Raw genomic sequence first — 23,641 nt, 5'->3', positions numbered from 1 at the left:
ATTTTCAGCATTTATATGGCATATTTTTTCTGGCCTCTGTGCTTCAGTGGCTGTGACAAAAAAAAAGAATATTTTCAGCATTTATATGGCATATTTTTTCTGGCCTCTGTGCTGCAGTGGCTGCGACAAAAAAAAATTAATATTGTTTGCATTTATATGGCATATTTTTTCTGGCCTCTGTGCTGCAGTGGATGCGACCAAAAAAAACAGAATATTTTCAGCATTTATATGGCATATTTTTTTCTGGCCTCTGTGCTTCAGTGGCTGTGACAAAAAAATGAATATTTTCAGCATTTATATGGCATATTGTTTCGGCCTCTGTGCTTCAGTGGCTGCGACAAAAATAAATGAATATTTTCAGCATTTATATGGCATATTTTTTCTGGCCTCTGTGCTTCAGTGGCTGCGACCAAAAAAAACAGAATATTTTCAGCATTTATATGGCATATTTTTTCTGGCCTCTGTGCTTCAGTGGCTGTGACAAAAAAATGAATATTTTCAGCATTTATATGGCATATTGTTTCGGCCTCTGTGCTTCAGTGGCTGCGACAAAAATAAATGAATATTTTCAGCATTTATATGGCATATTTTTTCTGGCCTCTGTGCTTCAGTGGCTGCGGCCAAAAAAAACAGAATATTTTCAGCATTTATATGGCATATTTTTTCTGGCCTCTGTGCTTCAGTGTCTGCGACAAAAATTTTTTATATTGTTAGCATTTATATGGCATATTTTTCCTGGCCTCTGTGCTGCAGTGGCTGCGACAAAAAAAAATTAATATTGTTTGCATTTATATGGCATATTTTTTCTGGCCTCTGTGCTGCAGTGGCTGCGACAAAAAAAAATTAATATTGTTTGCATTTATATGGCATATTTTTTCTGGCCTCTGTGCTGCAGTGGCTGCCACAAAAAAAAATTAATATTTTCAACATTTATATTGCTTATTGTTTCTGGACTTCTGGTTCAGTGGCTGCGACAAAAAAAACATAATTTTTCAGGAAAGTACACATGCCTAATTTTTCAGGGTTCTGCAACAGTGGCAAAATCGCATCTTTTATGGTCACCGCAGGTGATCAATAAAGTAGACCAAAACTGGGCCCACACTGCAGAATCAGTGTTTTTTGGTTCGCTTCACTGTACATTGAATTACCTCTGCCTGACCGTGCACGTGCGCACAAGCACGGTGACTGCTAAACACACCACTACAGAAATATTGCCACCAACAGGACGAACATCCTGGAGGTGACAAGCAACTAGTAATTAAAAACTATTATTTGCTCACTTGACGGTATCATTCATTAAAGCTCTTTGCGTCTTTTTGCGTTGCAGTAAGCACCGCGTTTCGTCTTTGCGTGTGAACAGGCTGTAACCTTTACACGACTTGATTGGCATGTAGACGCCGGACGTTTTAAAGCATTTTATTACACAGGTTTAGAAATGTAGTGTGATTTCTGCCCTTTACAGCACAAAACGCAGCGCTGTGTCAACAATGGATTTTTTAGAAACATTTTTGCCCTTGATCCCCCTCTGGCATGGCACTGTCCAGGTCGTTGCACCCTTTAAACAACTTTAAAATCATTTTTCTGGCCAGAAATGTCTTTTCTAGCTTTTAAAATTCGCCTTCCCATTGAAGTCTATGGGGTTCGCGACGTTCGCGAACCGTTCGCATTTTTGACGCAAGTTCGCGAATATGTTCGTGAACATTTTTTCCGACGTTCGCTACATCCCTATTAATCATTTTTGAACCAGCCGATTGGGTGTATGTATTATTTTTTAGTAGACTTAAGGTATGAAGATCCAAATTATGGAAAGATCCATTATCCAGAAACCCCGGGTCCGGAATATTCTGGATAACAGGTCCCATACCCGAATTAGTTATATATTGCATTAGTATAATACAGAAAAAAGGAATAGCATAATTTTTTTGAAAGAAAACATTGCTGTAATCCGGTCCATTAGGCTCCCATGTATGCAATATAAAAATGTACACGTTTCACACATTTTTTATTATACCTATAAGAGCTTTCTATTCATTTCTTGTATATAAACACGTGCAAATATTGGTTATCCTAATTGCTGCAACTTGTGCTGTACACTGAATGCATTTAAAGAATTTAGGACAGATGTTTATATTTTTATTTCAAGGTTGCGTAACAATATAAAATGCAAACATAATTTTCTGCAGCTTTTGGTTCAACCAAAACGATTACTTTATAAAATCTCTTAAAAATAATAGAATAAAAACATGCAAATGGATAGTCATTTCTATATATATTATAAATAGGGATTCTTCAAATCCATTAATTCAGCCAAATTCCAGCATGCTTTAGAAGATTTGGTTTTGGCATTATCCTTTAGATTTCCCATTAGCCAAATCGGAACCTTTTGACATCATGTGACACTTGGGGGCAGATTTATCAAGGGTCGAATTTCGAAGATAAAAATACTTCGAAATTCGACCATCCACTTCTACTTCGAATATCAAAGTCAACTTTTTTTCAGCGAATTTGGGCATCCTGTGGTCGAAGTAAAATCGTTCGATAGAACGATTAAATCCTTTGAATCAAATGATTCGAAGGATTTCAGTGATCGATCGAACGATTTGACTTCGACTTCCAAAAACTTAGAAAAATGCTCTAGAAGGTCCCCATAGGCTAAGATAGCACTTTGGCAGGTTTAATTTGGCGAAGTATTGAAATCACAGTTTTTTTTAAAGAGACAGTACTTTGATTATCGAATGGTCAAATATTCGAACTATTTTACTTCGAATTGAAGTCGAAGTCGTAGTATCCTATTCGATGGTCGAAGTATCCAAAAAATCACTTTGAATTTCGAATTTTTTACTTCGACCCTTGATAAATCTGCCCCTTGAAGTGAAGGAGACATATTTGTGTATGATTCTATTATGATGATTGTGATCAATTTGCATAAACAAGTATAGGACCCGTTATCCGGAAAACCATTAACCAGAAAGCGCTGAATTGTGGAAAGGCTGTCTCCCATAGACTCCATTTAATCCAAATAATCCAATGATTTTCTTATTCACTGTAAAAATAAAACAGTAGCTTGTACTTCAAACTGAGATATAATTAATCCTTGTTAGAAGCAGAAAAAGTCTATGTACATGATTTTATAGTTGACATAAATAATGAAGATCCAAATTATGGAAAGATTCATTATCCGGAAACCCCCAGGTCCCTAGCATTCTGGATATCATGTCCCATACCTGTACTACAAGCTAATAAGAACTCAAATTTGGCTCCAGGTCAGATGGAATCCTTTCTGTAGCACAGGGTATATAGCAAAATCAATATATAATGGATATGGAACATCCCCATTTCTTATATGAAAAAGTTACATTAGAAGCGTTTAAATAGCATTACTATTACTCTGTGATGTGAATAAGAAGATCTAGTGATAAAAGTAAATATTTGAAATATCACAAAACAATTGTTAAAAAATCTGAGATTTTTTTTTTTCCTCCACAATATTGCAGAAGACTAGTTCCTGTCCCTCAGAAATATGATTTTATTAATGATCCTGTGACACTGAATTGTTACCAAATGTATTGTATTTGTATGTGAGTGAGATGGAACATGGCAGAGTCACTTCAGTGCAGTTTTCATGGTTGCTGACTCTTTTGCTGACTCTGTTATTACTCTGACTGAAAGACTGATATCTCATTAGTGATAATGCTGATACAGAGCACAGTATCCATAAGCCCATTTGATCTTCTGCTACCAGTTCACAGTTTGTGTGGGCACCATTGTAAAGATTTAAGCTCACAGTTGTTCAAGTTTCATTCTTATGTTATAACATAAGTGCTCGTTGAGTAAGCAATTGCCACTGCATATGTCATATATGGTAGAGTAAAATGAAAAAGCTACAGTCGTTTTAGGAAACAATGTTAATTATATATTTAACGTTATCTACGGTTCATTTTGGTCTTTTATATATATATACCGGTATAGGATCAGTTATCTGGAAACCCATTATCCAGAAAGCTCTGAATTACAGAATGGCCATCTCCTCTAGACTCCATTTTATCCAAATAATTTTTAAAAATGATTCCCTTTAAAACAATAGCTTGTACTTGATCCAAACTAAGATATAATTCGTTCTTACTGTGAGCAAAACCAGTTTTTTTTACATGATTTTCTAGTAGACTTAAGGAATGAAGACTCAAATTACAGAAAGTTCTGTTATCTGGAGAACCCCAGGTCCCGAACATTCTGGATAACAGGTCCCATACCTGTATATTAGTGCATTTGTTATGTTGCAGGGATTATAGAAGGGCCAAAAGACTTCTGTCTTACAAGCAAACATTTCCAGACATCTGGATATTCTTGGAGCTGTCTATAAAATGTTGTCATGCCCAAGTTCAGCCTCATGTAGTTAAAGGAATTGTTCAGAGTAAAAATAAAAACTGGGTAAATAGACAGGCTGTGCAAAATAAAAAATGTTTCTAATGTAGTTAGTTAGGCAAAAATGTAATGTATAAAGGCTGGAATGATTCGATGTCTAACATATCAGTCTGAACACTACTTCCTGCTTTGCAGCTCTCTTGGTTTACACTGATTGGTTACCAGGCAGTAACGAATCAGAGACTTGAGGGGGGCACATGGGTCATATCTGTTGCTTTTGAATCTGAGCTGAATGCTGAGGATCAATTACAAACTCACTGAACAGAAATGTACCATGTGGCCCCCCTTCAAGTCGCTAACTTACTCAGAGTTAGAGAGCTGAAAAGCAGGAAGTAGTGTTCTGGCTATTATGTTACACATCCGGTCACTCCCGCCTTTATACATTACATTTTTGGCAAGCTAACTATATTGTAGCAGAGCTCCCAGACTGCTCTGTGTATATATATATGCACTAATGTATAATGTAGCAGTGCAATGAGACACAGTATTATAGTCAAGCAGTCTGAAATATATTGACTTCCAGGTTGACTAATGAATCAGCAATAACTCAGCCAATGAAATAGCAATGGATCATCAAACCACATAGCTCTAAATATACCGAAAGGTTTCATCCTGTAGAACCAGGAAATGATACACCAGAGATACACCATTGAACTGACTGAAGCTGGTAACAGTAAATACATTTTTTTACTGTGTGATATTGGACTACTACATTTTGCAAACATATACAGGTATGCGATCCATTATTCGGAAACCCATTATCTGTAAAGCTCCGAATTACAGAAAGGCTGTCTCCCACAGACTTCATTTTATCCAAATTTTTACAAATTATTTCCTTTTTCTATATAAGAATAGAACTACCTTGTACATGATCCAAGCTAAGATAGAATTAATCATTTTTGAACCAGCCCATTAATGAAATAGTAACTTGTACTTGATCCAAACTAAGATATAATTAATCCTTATTATAAACACAATCAGCCCATTGAGTTTATTTAATGTTTACATGATTTTCTAGTAGACTTAAGGTATGAAGATCCAGATTATGGAAAGATCCATTATCCCGAAAGCACCAGGTCCCGAGCATTCTGGATAACAGGTCCCATACCTGTATTATACACTGTGCACCTATGATGTTTTATTCTTGGTCTTCGTTTCAGTTATGATTTATCTGGTATCTCAAAGCTTTGAATGATACTCGCTACTACAGAGGCTGTGACTGTAATAATTTCAGTGTGGAATATTGATGGTTTAAGTGAGCAATGCAGTATTTTTTTTTTAAGTGAGCTAGACCTTTATTTAAAATATGAGCCTGATGGCAGTGTTTTCAGGCATGTAAAACTATTTGGATGCTTTCCTAAGATTACTGGATTTCCTTCCATTCTGATCTCGTCCATGTGGGTCCGAATATACATTGTGTCATTAGATTTGCAGAATGTGTCATCTGTGATGGAAGATATGCTATTGTGCTGAAAGAGAAAATTAAACATATTTTGTCAGCAAATTCTAGCTGGAACTGTTTAATTCTATATCTGTGTAGATATTCAATAAAACATATATTGAAAGAAAATACATACAGTAAAATGCATAGTTATCCCCTAGTTATCAAGCTTGATAAAAGGCCGCAAGGCCTGAAACATTGCTGTGCCCCTACTCACAATTAAAGGCTTTTAAGAAACAAGAAAAGTTTGGTGTTGCTGTTTCAAAATCTTCTACTTACTTCCATTTAGACTCCCACATGTAGTTAAAGGGATTCTGTCATGATTTTTATGGTGTAGTTTTAATTTCTAAATTACACTGTTTACCCTGCAAATAATTCACTCTACCATGTAAAATTTCATTCCAGAACCAGCAAGTGTATTTTTTTAAATTTATAATATTGGTGTGTATTCATTTCATTTCAGGTAATTTTGCCTGGTCATGTGCTTTCAGAGAGAGCCAACACTTTAGGATGGAACTGCTTTCTGGCAGGCTGATGTTTCTCCGACTCAATGTAACTGAATGTGTCTCAGTGGGACTTGGATTTTTACTATTGAGTGTTGTTCTTAGATCTACCAGGCAGCTGTTATCTTGTGTTAGGGAGCTGTTATCTGGTTACCTTCCCATTGTTCTGTTGTTAGGCTGCTGGGGGCAAATTCACTAAGATCCGAAGTTGCGACAGCGACCGCTTCGCTGCACTTCGCCAGGCGTAGTTACGCCAGCGCTACGCAAATTCACTAATACGGCGCCAAGTTAAAGTACGATAGACGTATATGTAGCAGCAAATACATTACACTACACAAGCCTGGGAAAGCTTCATAAAATAAAATAGAGTTGTTATTTTGTACTACAAATGTGCCCACTGTATAGTTTAGGTGCCATATGTTAGAAAATATAGGGGGGAAGGAGGGTACCCCAAAAAAATGTATGATCTTTTTCAGCCTATCACCATTAAAAAAGGAAAAGACGCCAGCGTTTTTTGGGACTTAGAAAAAATTTAAACTTTTTTTGAAGCAAGTCCTATCTACTCTATTGCACTTCGCCTGGTCTGAGGTGGCGAAGGCAAGTCTGGAGCAAGAGGTAACGATCAGTAAAATGTGCAAGTTAGTGAATTAGCGTAGTTATGTCCCTTCACCATAGCGCAACTTAGCCTGGCGTAAGGGTGCGAAGTAGCGCTAGAGTAGGTCCACTTTGCTAGTGAATTTATGCCATCGCCCGTTAGTTAATCGGCGAAGTAACGAAATAACGTCACTCTGGCGAATTTTCGCTAGTGTTAGGCGCTTCGCGCTTTAGTGAATTTGCCCCTTGGAGTGATGTCAGAGCACAAGTCACATGACTCGGGCAGCTGGGAAACTGACAATATTTCTAGCCCCATGTCAGATTTCAAAAATTAAATATAAAAAAATCTGTTTGCTCTTTTAAAAAACAGATATCAGTGCAGAATTCTGCTGGAGCAGAACTATTATTTTTGAAAAAAAACATGTTTTCCCATGACAGTATCCCTTTAAGGCAGGACATTAATTAGGCATAGTTAAAAATAAATGGAAGTGCCTTAAGTGCAGAGTTATCTGTTCAGAACATGATTGTGTGCAATTGAGGGTGACAGTACAGTATTATCTTTGACATATAGGAACAGACATTATTAATTGTTATTTTTAGCTTATTGTGGTTGTCTGTTGTAAAAATCATGGGTCACTTTAGGCTGCGCAATTTGCTCTTGTGGTGCCACTTTAACATAAAGCCCTTTCTGGTGTATGTAGCTTCTGATTTTACTAGTTACAACCCTATAAACAACAAATAGTTTGTATTCATCTAATCTGTCAGAAAAAGAAACAGTTATTTAATGAAAGGTGAAAGTTTTCCAGGTAGAGTCACCTATTGCAACCAAAAAAGCAAGTGGCATTTATTGGACCCCAAACATCTTGGTTGATGCACCCAGGGAAACTTTGTGTGTTTACATAGGTGGGTAAAGATGTTTGTGCAGTTTTCACATTAACCAAACTTTGCCTATATTTTAATTATGCTGGAATGCATGTAACTATAATATCACATTACTGTTATATATCTTGGATGGTTCAGCGTTTACAAACCTGTAGGTGAAGGATTTTTAAGCTCTCTGGTAGGTTCAGTGGTACACTTTCAAGCTGGTTGTGAGCCAAGTAAAGGTAGGCTAAACTGGCAAGTTTCTGAGGGAATGACAAACAAATTCAAATTATTACCTATATGTTAAAGGCAGTTCTTGCAACTGAATGATTTCAAGGGGAAAATAAAGTCTAAAATATGAATTCACAGACACATTGGTTAGCTATTGGTTAGGTAAGATCAGAGATGCAACGTGTGCATGATTAACAGCAGATTTACAGACGCTAATATGCACTTGCATTGCATAGTTTTATTGAGAAACTGCATTCATATTGCATGCTAGCTTCTGACATTCTGCTTTTACACTGCCTTGGGTAAGAAACACAGTACATGTATAGGACCTGTCATCCAGAATGCTCAGGACGTGGGGTTTTCTGGATAATGGATCTTTCTGTAATTTGTATTTTCACTAGTGGTGGGCGAATTTGGCGCGTTTTGTCCAAAAATTCAAAATGGCAAAAAATTCTCGAAACTGCGTCTCGTTTTTAATACCAGCATCCGTCTTTGACGCCAGCGTCTGTTTTTTTAATGACGGGTCCGTTTTCTTTATGCCGGCATCCAAAAAACGGACGCCGGTGAATTTTCGCGGCGGTTTCTCTAATTGATTTGCGCGAATTCGCGCCTGCTGAATAAATTTGCCCATCACTAATTTTCAGATCTTAAGTCTACTAGAAAATCATGTAAACATTAAATAAACTCAATAGGCTGGTTTTGCATCCAATAAGGATTTTTATGTATTAGTTGTTATCTACTGTTTCTATTATTACAGAGAAAAAGGAAATCGTTTTTTTTTTTAAAAAAATTTTTTTTGATGAAATGGAGTCTGTGGGAGATGACCTTTCCGTAATTTGGAACTTTCTGGATAACGGGTTTCTGGATAACGGTTCCCAGACCTGTAATGTGTATAATGTATAAAAAAAATTGCCAGTGTGACTGTATGTTTGCACCTAGCAGAATTGCGTTTGTAAAGAAGCCCTTCTTCTAACATTTATAAAGTGATATGAATTTATTCATCTAATTACAAGCATTGACAATTAGGCAGGAGTCGAAAAGTACACTTTTTCCTCTATGCTTGATCTACCATTTAATGTACTTTAGATTATATGTTCTTAAAGAAACTAAGGGGCCAATTCATTAACTTCGAATTTCGAAGTGTTTTTTGGGCTACTTCGGCCATCGAATGGGCTACTTCGACCTTCGTCTACGACTTCGAATCAAAGGATTCGAACTGAAAATCGTTCCACTATTCTACCATTCGATAGTCGAAGTATTGCCTCTTTAAGAAAAAACTCAGACCCCCTAGTTCGCCACCTAAAAGCTACCGAACCCAACGTTAGCCTATGGGGAAGGTCCCCATAGGCTTGGCTAAGTTTTTTTGGTCGAAGGATATTCCTTCGATCGTTGGATTAAAATCCTTCGATCGAACGATTATTCGTTTTTGCGCAAAATCCTTCGACTTCGATACTCGAAGTCGAAGGATTTTCATTCCCAGTCGAATATCGAGGGTTAATTAACCTTCGATATTCGACCCTTGATGCATCGGCCCCTAAGTATAAAAATTGGGTAAATAGATACACTGTGCAAAATAACAAATGTTCTCAATATAGTTAACCAAAACTGTAATCTATAAAAGGGGAGCGAACTAGTGATGTGCGGATTGAGAATTTCTCAACCCGCAACCGACCCTAACCCGCCCCGTTCCGAACCGCACCCGGCCCGGGCCCACTGCTGCCTCTTTTTATAGACCTGCCCCACAGTGATGTCACAAAAGGGGTGGGCGGGGGCAGGCGGAAGTATATAAATTCTGGTCCCAGAAGTCGGCAGTACTAGGTCGCGGGCGGGGAGAGAAGGAGAAGAGCTCGACCTGGACCCGAAGATTTTGTGCGGGTCCAGCGTATTTTGGGCGGCCCTCATACTGTCCATTCTCATGATCAAATGTGCCACCCCTACCACAACAGGCATTACATTCACTAATTTTATTTATTTATCTAGGGCATGTGTCGCCAACCTTTTTTACCCCTGAGCCTCATTATAATGTAAAAAAGGTTGGGGAGCAACATAACATAGAAAATTCCTGGGAGGGAGTAAATAAAGCATATTATTGGCTATTAGGTAGCCCTGTGTGGACTGGCAGGCTACAGGAGGCTCTGATTGGCCATACACATAGTTTTTATGAAACCGAAAGTTGCCTCCAAGACAGAAATTTAAAGCTAAGAACCAGTTAAAAGGCCACTGAGAGCAAAATCCAAGGGGTTGGTGAGCAACATGTTGATCAAAAGCCACTGGTTGAGTAAGTACCTTGAATGCGTTGGCTTTAACTCCTTTACTCTTAATTTGGTTATCATTGGCATTAAATACTGTTAATTTTGTTGGTAAAGCTGGAATTCTTGTAAGTTTGTTTTCAGCAAGGTTGAGCTGTTCCAGTAAGGGTAACTTATCAAAAGCTTTGTCATCAATTTCTTCTATCAAATTTCCAGTCAGGTCAATTCTTCTTAAGGTAGCTAAGGATGCAAACACAAAAAAAAGTCATTAATAATACCCAGATTAATATTCCAATTCAGGCAGAAGTTTGAGGCCAATCTTGTGTTGTAGGTTACTCATCAGTTAAATAAAAAAAAAAGAAGAAGAAATAATGTGGTTCTCATTATAGGGAAACAGAATATAAGTAGTGATGGGCAAATTTATTCGCCAGGTCCGAATTTGGGCCAATTGGCGCGATTCGCTGCTGGCGAATAAATTTGCAAAACGGCTGCGAAAATTCACCAGTGAATGTGCGCAGGCATCCAAAAAAACTGGGTCAAAAAAACGGACGCCGGCGCCGTTTCCCCTTTCGCCCAAATTCGCCCATCACTAAATATAAATAAATTAATATTTCCTTAGTGAAAACAAAATCAACTTTTTTCAGATATCTTCTGTTGCATATTTCAATTTTGTTTTAGGGATTTAATTTTAATTTCACCTACAAAAATGTACTAAAGCATAATGACGCACTCTGGGTTTAATATAAAAAATCTCATATGTAGTGATGAGCGAAAATTTTTCTCACGAAAATGACACCCTTAGACTTGGTGAAAAAATTTAATGCCCATAGACTTCAATGCATTTTGGCAAATTTTTGACAAAACAAACGGGTCAGATTCACCCATATGTTTAATGGTTAGTATTTCTACACCAAAGAGGGACATCCTCCGCATGATGTGAGTCCTGAGGAAGACATCCCTCTCTGACGTTGAAATGTTGACCATTAAACATATGAGATGTTTCTGATATTAAACCCAGAGTGCGTCAGTATGCTTTTGTAAATGATTGTATTGGAATATTATGGGAAATGCCGTGGACATTCAAGTGGTGAGTGAAGTCTAAGGAGTGCAGGCTGATTTGGTTATTTTTTAATAGGGATGCACCGAATCCAGGATTCGGGCCGGGATTCGGCCAGGATTCTGCCTTTTTTAGTAGGGTTCAGATTCGGCCGAAACCTTCTGCCTGGCCGAACCAAATCCGAATTTGCATATGCAAATTAGGGACAGGGAGGGAAAAAGCATGACTTTTTGTCACAAAACAAGGAAGTAAAATGTTTTTCCTCTTTTCATCCCTAATTTGCATATGCAAATTAGGCATATGCAAATTAGGATTTGGGATTGGCATTCGGCCAAATCTTTCACGAAGGATTCAGGGGTTCGGCCGAATCCAAAATAGTGGATTCGGTGCATCCATATTTTTTAATTCACCTACAAAAACATCACAGATTACTATAGCTGCAGACCAGTAACTGTTTAAGTTCTGAGCATGCACAGATTGAAAAAAAAACACTGCCACCAATTTGTTACTTACGAAAATCAGAAAAGTCTTTTGCTGTGATTTTCTTGATTTTGTTAAAACGTGCATAAATGTATGCTGTTTCCTTGGGCAAAGGTGGCACTTCATCAATATCTGTTTCTTCACAATAAACGGACCCACTCAAACATACGCAAAGGAGGCATGTAGGTAAATCTGAAACAATATATTACAAAAGAAAACTGATTAGTAAGATCACTTTGGGGGGTATTAATTAAAACTCAAATTTATCTCATAATTTTAAAAATCAAAATGCGACCTAACGCAACTTACTTTACTAAAAAAATCTCAAAATTCTATGTATAGGAAAAGTCACAAACAATTAGAATCATGTGAATTTTGGAACATTAGAAATTTGTGTTTGTTCCCCTTAAAAACCCAATCAGAAAAAAATGATGCTTAATAAATAGGCCCCTATGTGTTACTGTGTTTTTATTAGAAATGCATATTTTGTAGACAATACATGGAATAGTGACCCACATTATTATAATAAATTCACTTTGCTTTACCCTCCGTAACAATTAGGGGCACATTTAATAAGGGTCGAATATCGAGGGTTAACCCTCGATATTCGACCCTTGAAGTAAAATCCTTCGACTTCGAATATTAAGGTCAAAGGATTTACCGCAAATACTTTGATCGAAGGAAAAATCGTTCAATCGAACGATTAAATCCTTCGAATCGAACGATTGGAAGGATTTTAATCCATCGATCGAAGGATTTTCCTACGATCAAAAAAAGCTTAGCAAACTTATGGGGAAGGTCCCCATAGGCTAACATTGTAGCTCGGTAGGTTTAAAGTGGCGAAGTAGGTAGTCGAAGTTTTTTTGAAAGAGACAGTACTTCGACTATCGAATGGTCGAATAGTCGAACGATTTTTAGTTTGACTCGTTCGAATTGAAGTCGAAGTCGTAGTCGAAGGTCTAAGTAGCCTATTCGATGGTCGAAGTTTTTTTACTTTGAATCCTTCACTCGAGCTTAGTAAATGTGCCCCCTAGTATTCTTAATTTACTCAGAACAATATCATGGGTAGGCCACCTCTCAGTGCAGTAGCCACTCAAACGTTACACTGTATTCTGCACCAACAAAAGCAGCAACTCTACATGCATGTTGACACAGAATCACAAGCATCTTACTGCATATAATTCAGATTAAGGGTCCATGAATCCCATTATAAAAACATTACACAACCAATGTAGATTTGGAAAAATAAAGCCTTGTACAGGGTACTTACAGAACTTTTTAAGAGTTAGTTTGCTGTGTGTACCCTAAATATGTTGGTCACATCCATACATTTTAGCTAGCTTCATTGCTTTCACATTCCACAGGCCCACTTTATGAATTTTGTTTCACAAAGCTCCAAACCTAGTTGAACCCAGCAGAGAGGCTTCAGGTTGTGCATATATTTAAAGTGCAATAAATCACCAGCAAAGAAAAAGCAAAGTGCATCATTGTTTGTCAAATGCCCAACTATAAAATGAATACAAAATACTGTAAAATGTTCAGAGGAAAAAAAGATTAGGTTGACAGATTACATTTCTAAAGTTTGACAAGTTGATTTTTATATCATTAACAAACAACTTCATATGCTCTAATCCATATCATGGAACAAGACTGTTAAGTATTTTATACTATCAAAAAAGCAGTGTGTAATATCAGAGGGCATCTGAGTACTTACATATATTTTTGTCTTAAAACTATTTACTGTCTTCAGTGCAGCAAGGATATGCATACACATGTACATTCATGTGTACATGTATGTACATTACATCTCCTTGGTGGTCAATTTTATACACACACACACACACACATATATATATATATATATATATATATATATATATATATATATATATATATATATATATATATATATATATATATATATATCTTTCCATAATTTGGATCTTCATACCTTTAGTCTTCTAGAAAATCATGTAAACATTAAATAAATCCAATAGGCTGGTTTTGCTTCCAATAAGGATTAATTATATCTTAGTTTGAATCAAGAACAAGGTACTGTTTTATTATTATAGAGAAAAAGAAAATGACTTATAAACATTTGGATTAGTTGGTTAAAATTTAGTCTATGGGAGATGGCCATTCCGTAATTTGGAGCTTTCTGGATAATGGGTTTCCGGATAAAAGATCCCATACCTGTATATATACACACACAAATATGTTATCTCATACAAGTCATGGGACTTTAAAGGGGAACTCCGGCTTCCAAACCAAAATTTGATAAAGAGGCCCACATAACACAGAAACCCCTAATATACCCATCACAGTTACCTGTTTCTTCAAAAAGTATGAATAAATGGCATTTTCTATTCTGAAATCCAGCTGTTTAACAGGTCTTCTCTTTCTGCATCATTTGAAATCCTGGCAGGGAACGAGGGACTAAACACTGATGTTCTCTACAGCTTACAGTCAGCATGCAGGAACTACATAACCCACAATGCATTACACTATGATATTCCTTATTGAAATCACGTGTTCAGGGAATTGTGGGGTTTGGAGGATGCAGGCTGAGGACAGTTGGCTGTTGATACAAAGTAACAGTAGTCAGCCACCTCAGTAAAGTAGTCAGACAGATCAGCAGGAGAGCAGGGGCTAGGCTTAGGGAACTGTCAGAAACCATTAAAAATCATGAGAAGTCTGCATATTTTTTAATTGATGTATATTGCAAAGCTGCTTGAAATGTATTCAAGTTATGTTTGTATTCAAGTTATGTTTGTGTAACGTCCTCCTTTAAGATGACTTTTTTAACCTTATGATTTGATGTCACAAGTAGGGATGGGCGAATTTGACCCATTTCGCTTTGCCAAAAATTTGCAGCCACCGAAAATTCACCGATAAGTCTATGGGCAAAATGTTTTTTGGACTAGTGGTGCCATTTTTTTGACCCGTGTCATTTTTTTCCTCCCATCGGAGTCTATGGGGTATATTTATCAAAGACTGAAGTTAATAGTGAAGTTCCGCCACTAGAGTGAAATTCTGCCTCTCTCCATTCATTTCTATGGGATTTTTATAGGCGTATTTATCAAAGGGTGAACTTTCACTTTCACCCATTGATAAATACGCCTTTCAAAATCCCATAGAAATGAATTGAGAGCTGCGGAATTTCACTCTAGTGGCGGATAAATTTACCCCTATGGATGTCATTTCCGCAGCGAAATCCAGCAAAAAAAATTCGCTCATCTAGTCACAAGTCATAAGTGCACAGACACACATGTTAAAATACTTCTCAGGTAAAAGAAAGGAAAATGTTGTATCATTCTGACTGGTTCATGCAATTTCTCACCTACATCCTCTGCTTTGGTTTTGTTACTGCCGGCTTTGTCTTCATCTCGTTTAAATCTATCTTTAGACACCACTGTAAGTCCATTTCTCTGTTAGGAAAAAATGGATTTTAGTTTAAATCCAATAAATCTTCAAAGATGAACATGCAATGTAAGGCAGACAATTAGGGGCAGATGTATGAAAGTGTTAAGTTAGAACTCATCACAGTAAAACTCACTAATGATTCCTATGGGATTTTAAAAAGTATATTTATCAAATGATGAATTGTAAAAATCCTATAGGAATGACTAGAACATGGGTGAGTTTTACTGTGGTGAGTTCTAAATTCACAATTTCATTCTGCCACTTATTTTGCTAATAATGTAACAATGTAATAAAATGAACTGTGGCATATTTTCTTAATTAAGAATGTTTTTTGGTCAGGGTCCCTCTTAGCTTATAACCAGGTAAAACGATAATGAAAATGTTTTGTATCAACCATGCAGCTTTAGTTATAAGAATATCTGACCCCTAATCTCACACTCGGGAAATCTTGCTCTTCAAAAGTGACAAAGCAGCCAACCATTATGTTGAGTGGAAATCTTGCTCTTCAAGAGCCAAAAATAATTACCTTTTTATTTTGTTGAGTGGAAATTACTGCTGGTAAAACACTTCGGGGCAGATTCACTAAAGGGCGAAGTGGCTGACGCTAGCGACTTTTAGCCAGCTTTGCCACTTGCAGGGACATAACCAATTCACTAACATTACTAGCATTCATTCGCACTCTATGGCCAGGTGACTTCGCCAGTCGCAAAGTGCTATAAAGAAGCTAGATCTTCCTCAATCTTCTGTCACTTACATCATATCCTGTGAGCCAAAAATGCATTGAAGTTCAAAAAACGCTGGAGACTTTTCCTTTTAAGCGGGATTGGCTGCAAAAGTCCTAACTTACTTTTTTGGCTAACGGGTTTTCTCCACACATTTTATAACAAATGGAACATTCATTTTACAGTGGGCTCATGTGTAGGGCATTATATTAACTCTCTTGTCTTTATTAAGGTTCCCTGGACATTTGTAATAAAAAGTGGTAACTTCAAGCATTTGCACCAACATTTATAATAAAGACGTCCATACAACTTTAAATTTTCCACCCTTTGCAAGCAGGCCCGGACTGAGAATTAAAATAGGCCCTGGCATTTCAGGTACACAGAGGCCCACTCAGCCAACACAGAGGCCCAAACAGCCCCAACCAGCCCACTAAATACTGACTTTCTATGGCACCTTATAGCAGCCCCTCTGGCATTTGCCAGAAGCCACAGATTGCCAGTCCAGGCCTGTTTGCAAGTTGACCTAAGCAAAGATCACTAGCAGTTTTTCGGTAGGCACAAAAGAACGTTAAAGCATCTCCGCTATTTAAAAACTTGATGCTGCAAACAACTCTAAATTGATCCCAGGACATCTTCCATTGACTAAAACAGCAGTTTGGCAGGTTTTAGGTGGCGACCAATCGAATTTGAGTTCTCAAAGTATGAAAAATCTCGAAAATCAAAATTCAAATTTTTTAAAAAACTCAAATTGAATTTTAATAATTCCCTAGTTGAATTTGACAGTTCTGGCCATAAAAAAACTTGAAAATTCCCAATTCGAAATACGAATTTTCACTTCGAACCTTGATAAATCTGCCCATAAATGTTGTTGTACAGTGGGTATGTAATGGCTTGGTGTCCTGTATATTGTGTTAACATTCATTACATTCTTTAACTGAAATATGTAAAAGAAATATAGGATACCTGATCAGCAGTTACTAAATAATGTGCCTTGGGGCTTTAAGTCTTTATTTTTTCAGGACAAAATGCTATTTTCTTTTTGCTGATAGTTTTACTGCCTCTCTCAGGAATCCAAGCCAGTCCTGCAGTTCTAGCATATTTTCCAGAGGCCCAATATAAGAAGTATTCATCTTAGAGTTAGTTTGGTGTAAAATATATATTCATGTAGGCAGTGATTTTTTATTTCACAAATGTTATATGATTTCATTTTCTCAAATTTTGTAATGATGCCCACACTGAAATATTCCAAAACTATATTTTGTAGAAAAAAATTGGAAATCCAGTTTGCTCTTTTTACAATTAAGAAATTGTTAGATCATATTATATGGACAAGAGCTAGGACTATGTAATTATACTTTAAGGCATCATTGGACTGAAGTGACAAAAGTTAAGAGATTTCTGTTTATATAAATCTAACCACCACAAGAATAGTAAATATTATACATACCGTTAGATGGTTCCTTGTGAAAAAGTTGAGGGCTTTTTTTTTTACTATGATTAAGGGCGGGCTGTGATATTAATCAACTGTTTACAGGTTTGTCTTCTAGGAGTGTTCCATCTCTCACCCTACAACCTACTGGTATGACCCATAGTCCTCATATTCAGCCTTAGGCTAATGTTACATGCGGCTGAAATTCGGCCTGTCAAAATAAAAACGCAGGCAGAGAATCAACCCCTTAGCTTCCCTGCACCCAGATCTATTGAGTGGTCCGGGTGCAGGACACAGAATTGGGTGTGGGGAGGGAATCAAGGACAGTCCTTCCTTTTTTGTACCCCCTATTGTGGAACAAAATTCTATTGTCATGCATTGATAGTAAAACTTTTTTCCTGGTCCCCTGAAAAATGTAAAATGGGGGTTCTACTGTAATTTGGAATTCGACTGAATCTGGAATCTTTCATGAAGGATTTGTCAGATTCCTGAACCAAATCCTGAACCTAATTTGTGAAGTTTTTAAAAAGAACTGGACACACAATAAAATCTCAATGTCCTTGTTCATGTGATGAACAGTCACGTGATACCAGTATGAAGAATTTGGATCAGGCTAGGCCAGGCACTTGGATTCATCCCTATTTATATAAAGGATACACCATAAAAAGCTTAATTTACTGGGTAACAGGACCATTGTCAAAATAATGGTGTCTTCTAGCTGCAAAATGATTGCCACCACTGCATTTGTATTGTTGTGCTTTACTAGATAGTTTAATGCAGGAAAATGTAACTTCATTGCATTACACTGAAAAGAAACACATGTTGAATGAGCAACACTCATTTCCAAAGTCGTGATTTAAAAAAATAAATAAAGGAAAGTATCCAGAGGGTGATATAATAAAACTGTTTATGGACAGCTTGACTGCTATGATCTACTGCTTCTTTGTTCGCTTAAACTGGTAGATCAAAATCTTTGGACCTTTTTGGCACCCTTAGTATGTAGGATTTTTATTTGAAAATATTAACATGAGCATGGATCTTTATTAGAGGGACACTACACCCTACTATACTGCACTGCTCAACCACACTTTAGTTATTGGTAGAATTCAAATCCCAGCATTCCTCAGCATATTATCAAGGTTAAAGCATGCTGGGAGCTGTAGTCTAGGTTGTATTCTTAAAGCAATATTGCTAAATAAACTGTTGCCTGCAGAATAATCCTCAGGTGGGAACCCCACCTGATCTGTGCAAATTTGGCTACATATTCTTGGTTCCTGCAACTGAAGTTGCAATCTTTAAGAACAGCTTATTTAGCACTAAAAGCCTGTCCTTTGCCCTTCTTTAGCATCATGACTAATTACAGTGTAATGTAATGAAGTCAAAATGACACAATAGTGTATTTATGTAAGATAACAGCAAGATGCATGACATAGTTCTGGTAATTAGCATGCTCACTGGTGATTTCTCTTGCTTCTATAATTTAGGTTTTGGTCATCTAAACTTAACTGCTTAATCCACGGGGATGCAAAATGGTCAGGTACAACTGCATTGTTTGCCAATTTGTAGTTGTCTATTGTCCACTGATATATATATATAGCTAAGACTAATTAGCTTTGCTTTTTTATTATTTTCCACGCAATTATAGATTTCTTATCACATGTGCTGCAATTTAAACTTTTTTTCCTCATTTTTTGCTGATTTGTAGTCAAGGCTGCATGTCTTTTGTGTATTAATATGCATTGGTTTGGATTTTCCATATCTAAATTCAGTATGTTTTTTAATTATGTCCATTGTGTGATGTGTGTGTGTTGCAGATTTTATGGGACTTGTAGTTTACTGAATTTTTTTCAGTTTACTGTAATCATGGGGCCTTGTTCTACTACTATGTTGGAAGGGTACGCCCCTCATAGGGTCCCAATTATTGGCCCACCCTGGATCTGGGCCTCCAGGGAAGTGGGTTTTTCCAAAAAGGAGAATGGAGAAATTAAAGGAGAAATTAAACCTACCCAGGCATGGCCCATTACACCCTAACTCCACCCATGATCCTCATAAGCCTGTCCATTCCCCAACAAGCCCCACCCAATCAGTGAATACATACGACAACCTTCCCTTCTTTTAAGGCCCCCTGCATGGTTTACTACACTTGATGGGGGCTCTGACATCATGCATTATATCAGTTCAGCAACAGAAAAAGCAAACATGCCAGTATACTCTATATATATATATATATGGGGGAATATAATATAGGTTGCAAACAGAAAAATTGTGAAATGCGATACAAATAAATATTTACGTTGAGAAAAAATGTTGCATTTGTGCAAATTGTGTGTACCCTTTGCCCCTCACGGGACAGTAGGCTAACGATTGCGAATTTTATAGTTTCCCCCATAAGGCATAATGTAAGCCCTATTGAAAAATATGAGTTTATTATGAGTCACTTCGGAGTGCCATGACCATAAAAATGCACAAGGCCAAAGGCTAAGTGCTTTTATACAGGTCATGGAACTCCAAGGTTACTTCTAATATCCTCATATTTTACAACAGTAAGTCATGTGACTTAAGGTATGCTATTGACCATTAAAAATATTAATATAGAGAATTAATTATTGTAAAGGTTGCACGTGTAAAGTGAGTCGCACATTAGAGAGGTATAGTATGGTGGCACAGTGGTTAGCACTGCTGGCTTGCAGTTCTACGGTCCTAGGTTTGATTCCAGCCAAGGTACTATATGTAATGATGTTCTCCTGTTGGTTTCCCCCAGGTCATATGATTTCTTCCCTCACACCAAAAGCATACAAATCCCTGAATATTGACCAAAATGTGTGCGTGAATGTCATTTAGCATCTCTGTAAAGAACTACAGAATATGTTGGTACTATATAAAGAATGATAATAATAAAGTTTGGGTGAGGGATATTTGTACTTTCAGTCAAGTTTCCCTCTAAGATGTGCATGTTCACACAAATTTTGAGGCCAGCTCACACAATAAATTGTGATGTGCACACGGACTTTTGTGTGAAAACACTAAATTTTGTATTAATTCTGAACCAATCACACAGTTTTTAAAAAGTGCACACAAGAGTTTATAATGTGCCCACTAAAGTCATTTTTTGCTCACATAGGCAAGAAAGAATTAGAGGAAACATTGCTTTCAGTGATGTCAACTTCCATTTGCCTTAATCCATTTGCTTCCAGTTAATAGTAATTAGAAATAATTACCCATGATTCCATGCTTTTCGCTGACATTTCCATCAAGATCATTATACAGTATACATATATATATATATATATAGGGGCAAATTCATCAAGGGTCGAATTTTGAAGGGTTAAATCCCTTGAAATTCGACTGGGGAATAGAATCGAATAGAATCGAATAGACAATTAGGGCGAAAATTACATGCTGGCGAATAGGCGCTCGATCGAATATTCGCTCGAAGGATTTTCATTCGATCGAATGCCTTTTTATTCGATCAAAAACTTGGAAAACAAGCCTATGGGAATTTTCCATAGGCTTTTAAAGCAATTCGGTAGGTTTTAGGTGGCAAAGTAGGCAGTCGAAGTATTTTTAAAAGAGACAGTACTTCAACTATCGAATGGGCGAATAGTCGCAGCGGTTTTGCGCTCGATCCAGTACTTCGACTATCGAATGGCGAATAGTCGCAGCGTTTTTGCACTCGATCTATTCGAATCATTCTACTCAGGCGAATTTACGCCAATTCGATAGTCGAGGAGCACAAACAACTACTCGAAATTCGAAGTTTTTTTACTTCGAATCCTTCACTCGAAGTTAGTGAATCGGCCCCATAATGTTAGTATTTCCAGCAACAACCCAGATACCAAAGACAAGGGAGAATAAATCATTGTTTGAACATAGAATCCAGACGTTGTATCCAAACAGTAACTAAGATGGCCAACTAGAGACAATATATTTATTTCTTACCTCAATTGTTTGTGCCTTCTTCTGTAAGTTGAGTTGAAACAGTTTTCCCTCGAAGATGTTGTCTTCATGAAGAGAGATGGTTTTTTGGAGCACAGAAGGGGCTGACAGTATGAATGGCAGCAGCAGGAGCAGAGTACAGCAAACAGGTAATGGCTGCATTGTAGCTTTTCTTGTAGCAAAGCCTGGATTGCAGGCTGCTCTACTTCTAAAGATGTTTTCTTGGTAAAATCCTCTGGATGTCTGTAAGAGAACTGCGTGTCATAACAATGGGGAGAGTCTGCCTTACTTGCTGGCAGGGTCTCCAGACTTAAAATATTTGGTAGATCATTTTTAACTCTTTGAGAGTATACTAAAGTGTAAAGAGCAATAGCTGAAATTAACTCTCTGAGACATGTAAATAGCACCAGTGGTGTCAGTTGAACATATGGTATTTATTCTGTGTAACATTGGAGCCCTGGGAGATTTGTAGTTGATGTTCATTTTGTCTGACAAATTCAAATAATTGAAATCATTTGGGTTTGTATCAGACAATTTCTTTTCCATATGTATGGATCCACAGATCATTATATTTAGCGATTTCAACCATGAAAATGAATGAATGAAAATAAATATAGGAACCTACCTTATGGGTCAGTGGATGTTTTCTTTGGGTTATTTGTGTTCCTTTCACCTAAGCCTGAAGTAACTGAGGAGATCAACACAACTGTGAATATTGAGGAGAATTTGAACATAAGGAAGTTGGATCCAGCCTTATCCCTCAGGGTAAGAGATTAATCTGTCAGTATCGGCTGCTCACACGCTCATGAAACCTTTTTAGAACAAAGCTGTGAGTGGTTCATACATAAAAAATATGGCTTGCAGAGCAAAATAATTAAATTTAGGTAATTTCATAACGTTCAACTTTCTTTTTGCAACAGTAGATTGCTGCTTTCCATTACACTGAAAGGGTTACTGACGAATAGCCTATATGTGCCAAATACTTTCTGGCCTTTCCTCAAATAGTGCAGAGGCGCCAATGCAGCTGTTCTGCTGTTCAAGGCAAACATAAAATCTATAAGATACACAGTCAGGTAAAATATTTAAACCATAAGTTCAGCATAATTTTCTATCAATCTTTTCTGCATTATGTGCAATAAGGCTTTTAAATATATATACCAGTTTATTAAGATTATTTAATATGCCACTTAATATGATATCAACTATCTGTTGGTTAAATATTCATTTTGGGGTATAGGTTTTTTTTTTAACTGTACCAAGCAACCATAAACTCTTCTGATTTACAAACTTGTGGACTAGAAAGTTAGTAATTGAAATAAAAAATAATAATAGCCTTATTTGTGCAGGTATATTGATTGCTTCCTCCACCATATCCCCTGTGTGGTTCAAATTCATAACAATGCAAACAGCAGTATCTTGTTGTTTGGTTGGTTCCTATGGGTTGTAATATTTAGATTAAACCCAGTTATAACCTTAGTTCCAAGGTCTTTGGGAGAAAATACTTCATATAAGTAGTAGTCTGGTCTTCTGGTGGGAGTTTTCGTTTTTCTACAGGTACAGAATGACACTTAATGGGGTTGTTCCCCTTTAAGTTAACTTTAGGGGGCACATTTACTTAGCTCGAGTGAAGGATTAGAATGAAAAATACTTCGAATTTCGAAGGTTTTTTTTGGCTACTTCGACCATCGAATTGGCTACTTCGGCCTTCGACTTCGAATTGAACGTTTCGAACTAAAAATCGTTCGACTATTCGACCTTTAGATAGTCGAAGTACTGTCTCTTTAAAAAAAACTTTGACTACCTACTTCGCCACCTAAAACCTACCGAGCACCAATGTTAGCCTATGAGGACCTTCCCCATAAACTTTCTAAGCTTTTTTTGATCGAAGGAAAATCCTTCGATCGATGGATTCAAATCCTTCGAATCGTTATTTGAAGTCAAAGGATTTTACTTCGAGGGTCGAATATCGAGGATTAATTAACCATCGATATTCGACCAATAGTAAATGTGCCCCTATGTGTGATGTTGAGAGTAATATTCTGAGACAATTTGCAATTGCTTTTCATTTTTTATTATCTCAGATAATAAATTATTATTTTAGATTATCCTAGCAACCATGTATTGATATAAATAAGAGACTGGAATATAAATAGAAGAGGGTATTGTAGCAATAACAACTTATTTGTAGCCTTACAGAGCAGTTGTTTTTAGATGGGGTCAATGACCCCCATTTGGAAGCTGGAAACAGTCATAAGAAGAAGGCACATGTTTTAAAAACTAAAAAAAAAAG

The 23,641-nt window shown here is 36.9% G+C and overlaps 1 protein-coding gene across 2 annotated transcripts; it reads right to left on the bottom strand.

The window, feature by feature from the left end:
- Positions 1–5,704: 5,704 nt before the first annotated feature.
- Positions 5,705–22,082, bottom strand: ogn.S (osteoglycin S homeolog). Of its 2 annotated transcripts, XM_018259644.2 has the most exons (7): positions 21,977–22,082; positions 21,355–21,594; positions 15,182–15,269; positions 11,875–12,033; positions 10,342–10,544; positions 7,992–8,087; positions 5,716–5,891 (listed from the first exon to the last, which is right to left on the bottom strand). In XM_018259644.2, the coding sequence occupies exons 2-7, from the start codon at positions 21,511–21,513 to the stop codon at positions 5,718–5,720; spliced, it is 879 nt and encodes a 292-aa protein (XP_018115133.1). In that variant the 5' UTR covers positions 21,514–21,594; positions 21,977–22,082; the 3' UTR covers positions 5,716–5,717.
- Positions 22,083–23,641: the final 1,559 nt, after the last annotated feature.

The sequence above is a fragment of the Xenopus laevis genome, chromosome 4S, assembly GCF_017654675.1.
Source record: "Xenopus laevis strain J_2021 chromosome 4S, Xenopus_laevis_v10.1, whole genome shotgun sequence".
In the NCBI taxonomy this organism is placed as follows: Eukaryota; Metazoa; Chordata; class Amphibia; order Anura; family Pipidae; genus Xenopus; species Xenopus laevis.
Note: the sequence above shows the minus strand (reverse complement) of the source record. Positions and strands in the feature narration are given on the sequence as shown.

Excerpts from the sequence above, each read along its gene's own strand:
- ogn.S (XM_018259644.2), bottom strand. The coding sequence starts at position 21,513 with ATGCAGCCATTACCTGTTTGCTGTACTCTGCTCCTGCTGCTGCCATTC. Across the intron at positions 12,034-15,181 it reads AACCAAAGCAGAGGATGTAG|ATTTACCTACATGCCTCCTT; the intron begins GTGAGAAATTGC and ends ATATTGTTTCAG. Across the intron at positions 8,088-10,341 it reads TTAAAGCCAACGCATTCAAG|AAACTTGCCAGTTTAGCCTA; the intron begins GTACTTACTCAA and ends TCATTCCCTCAG.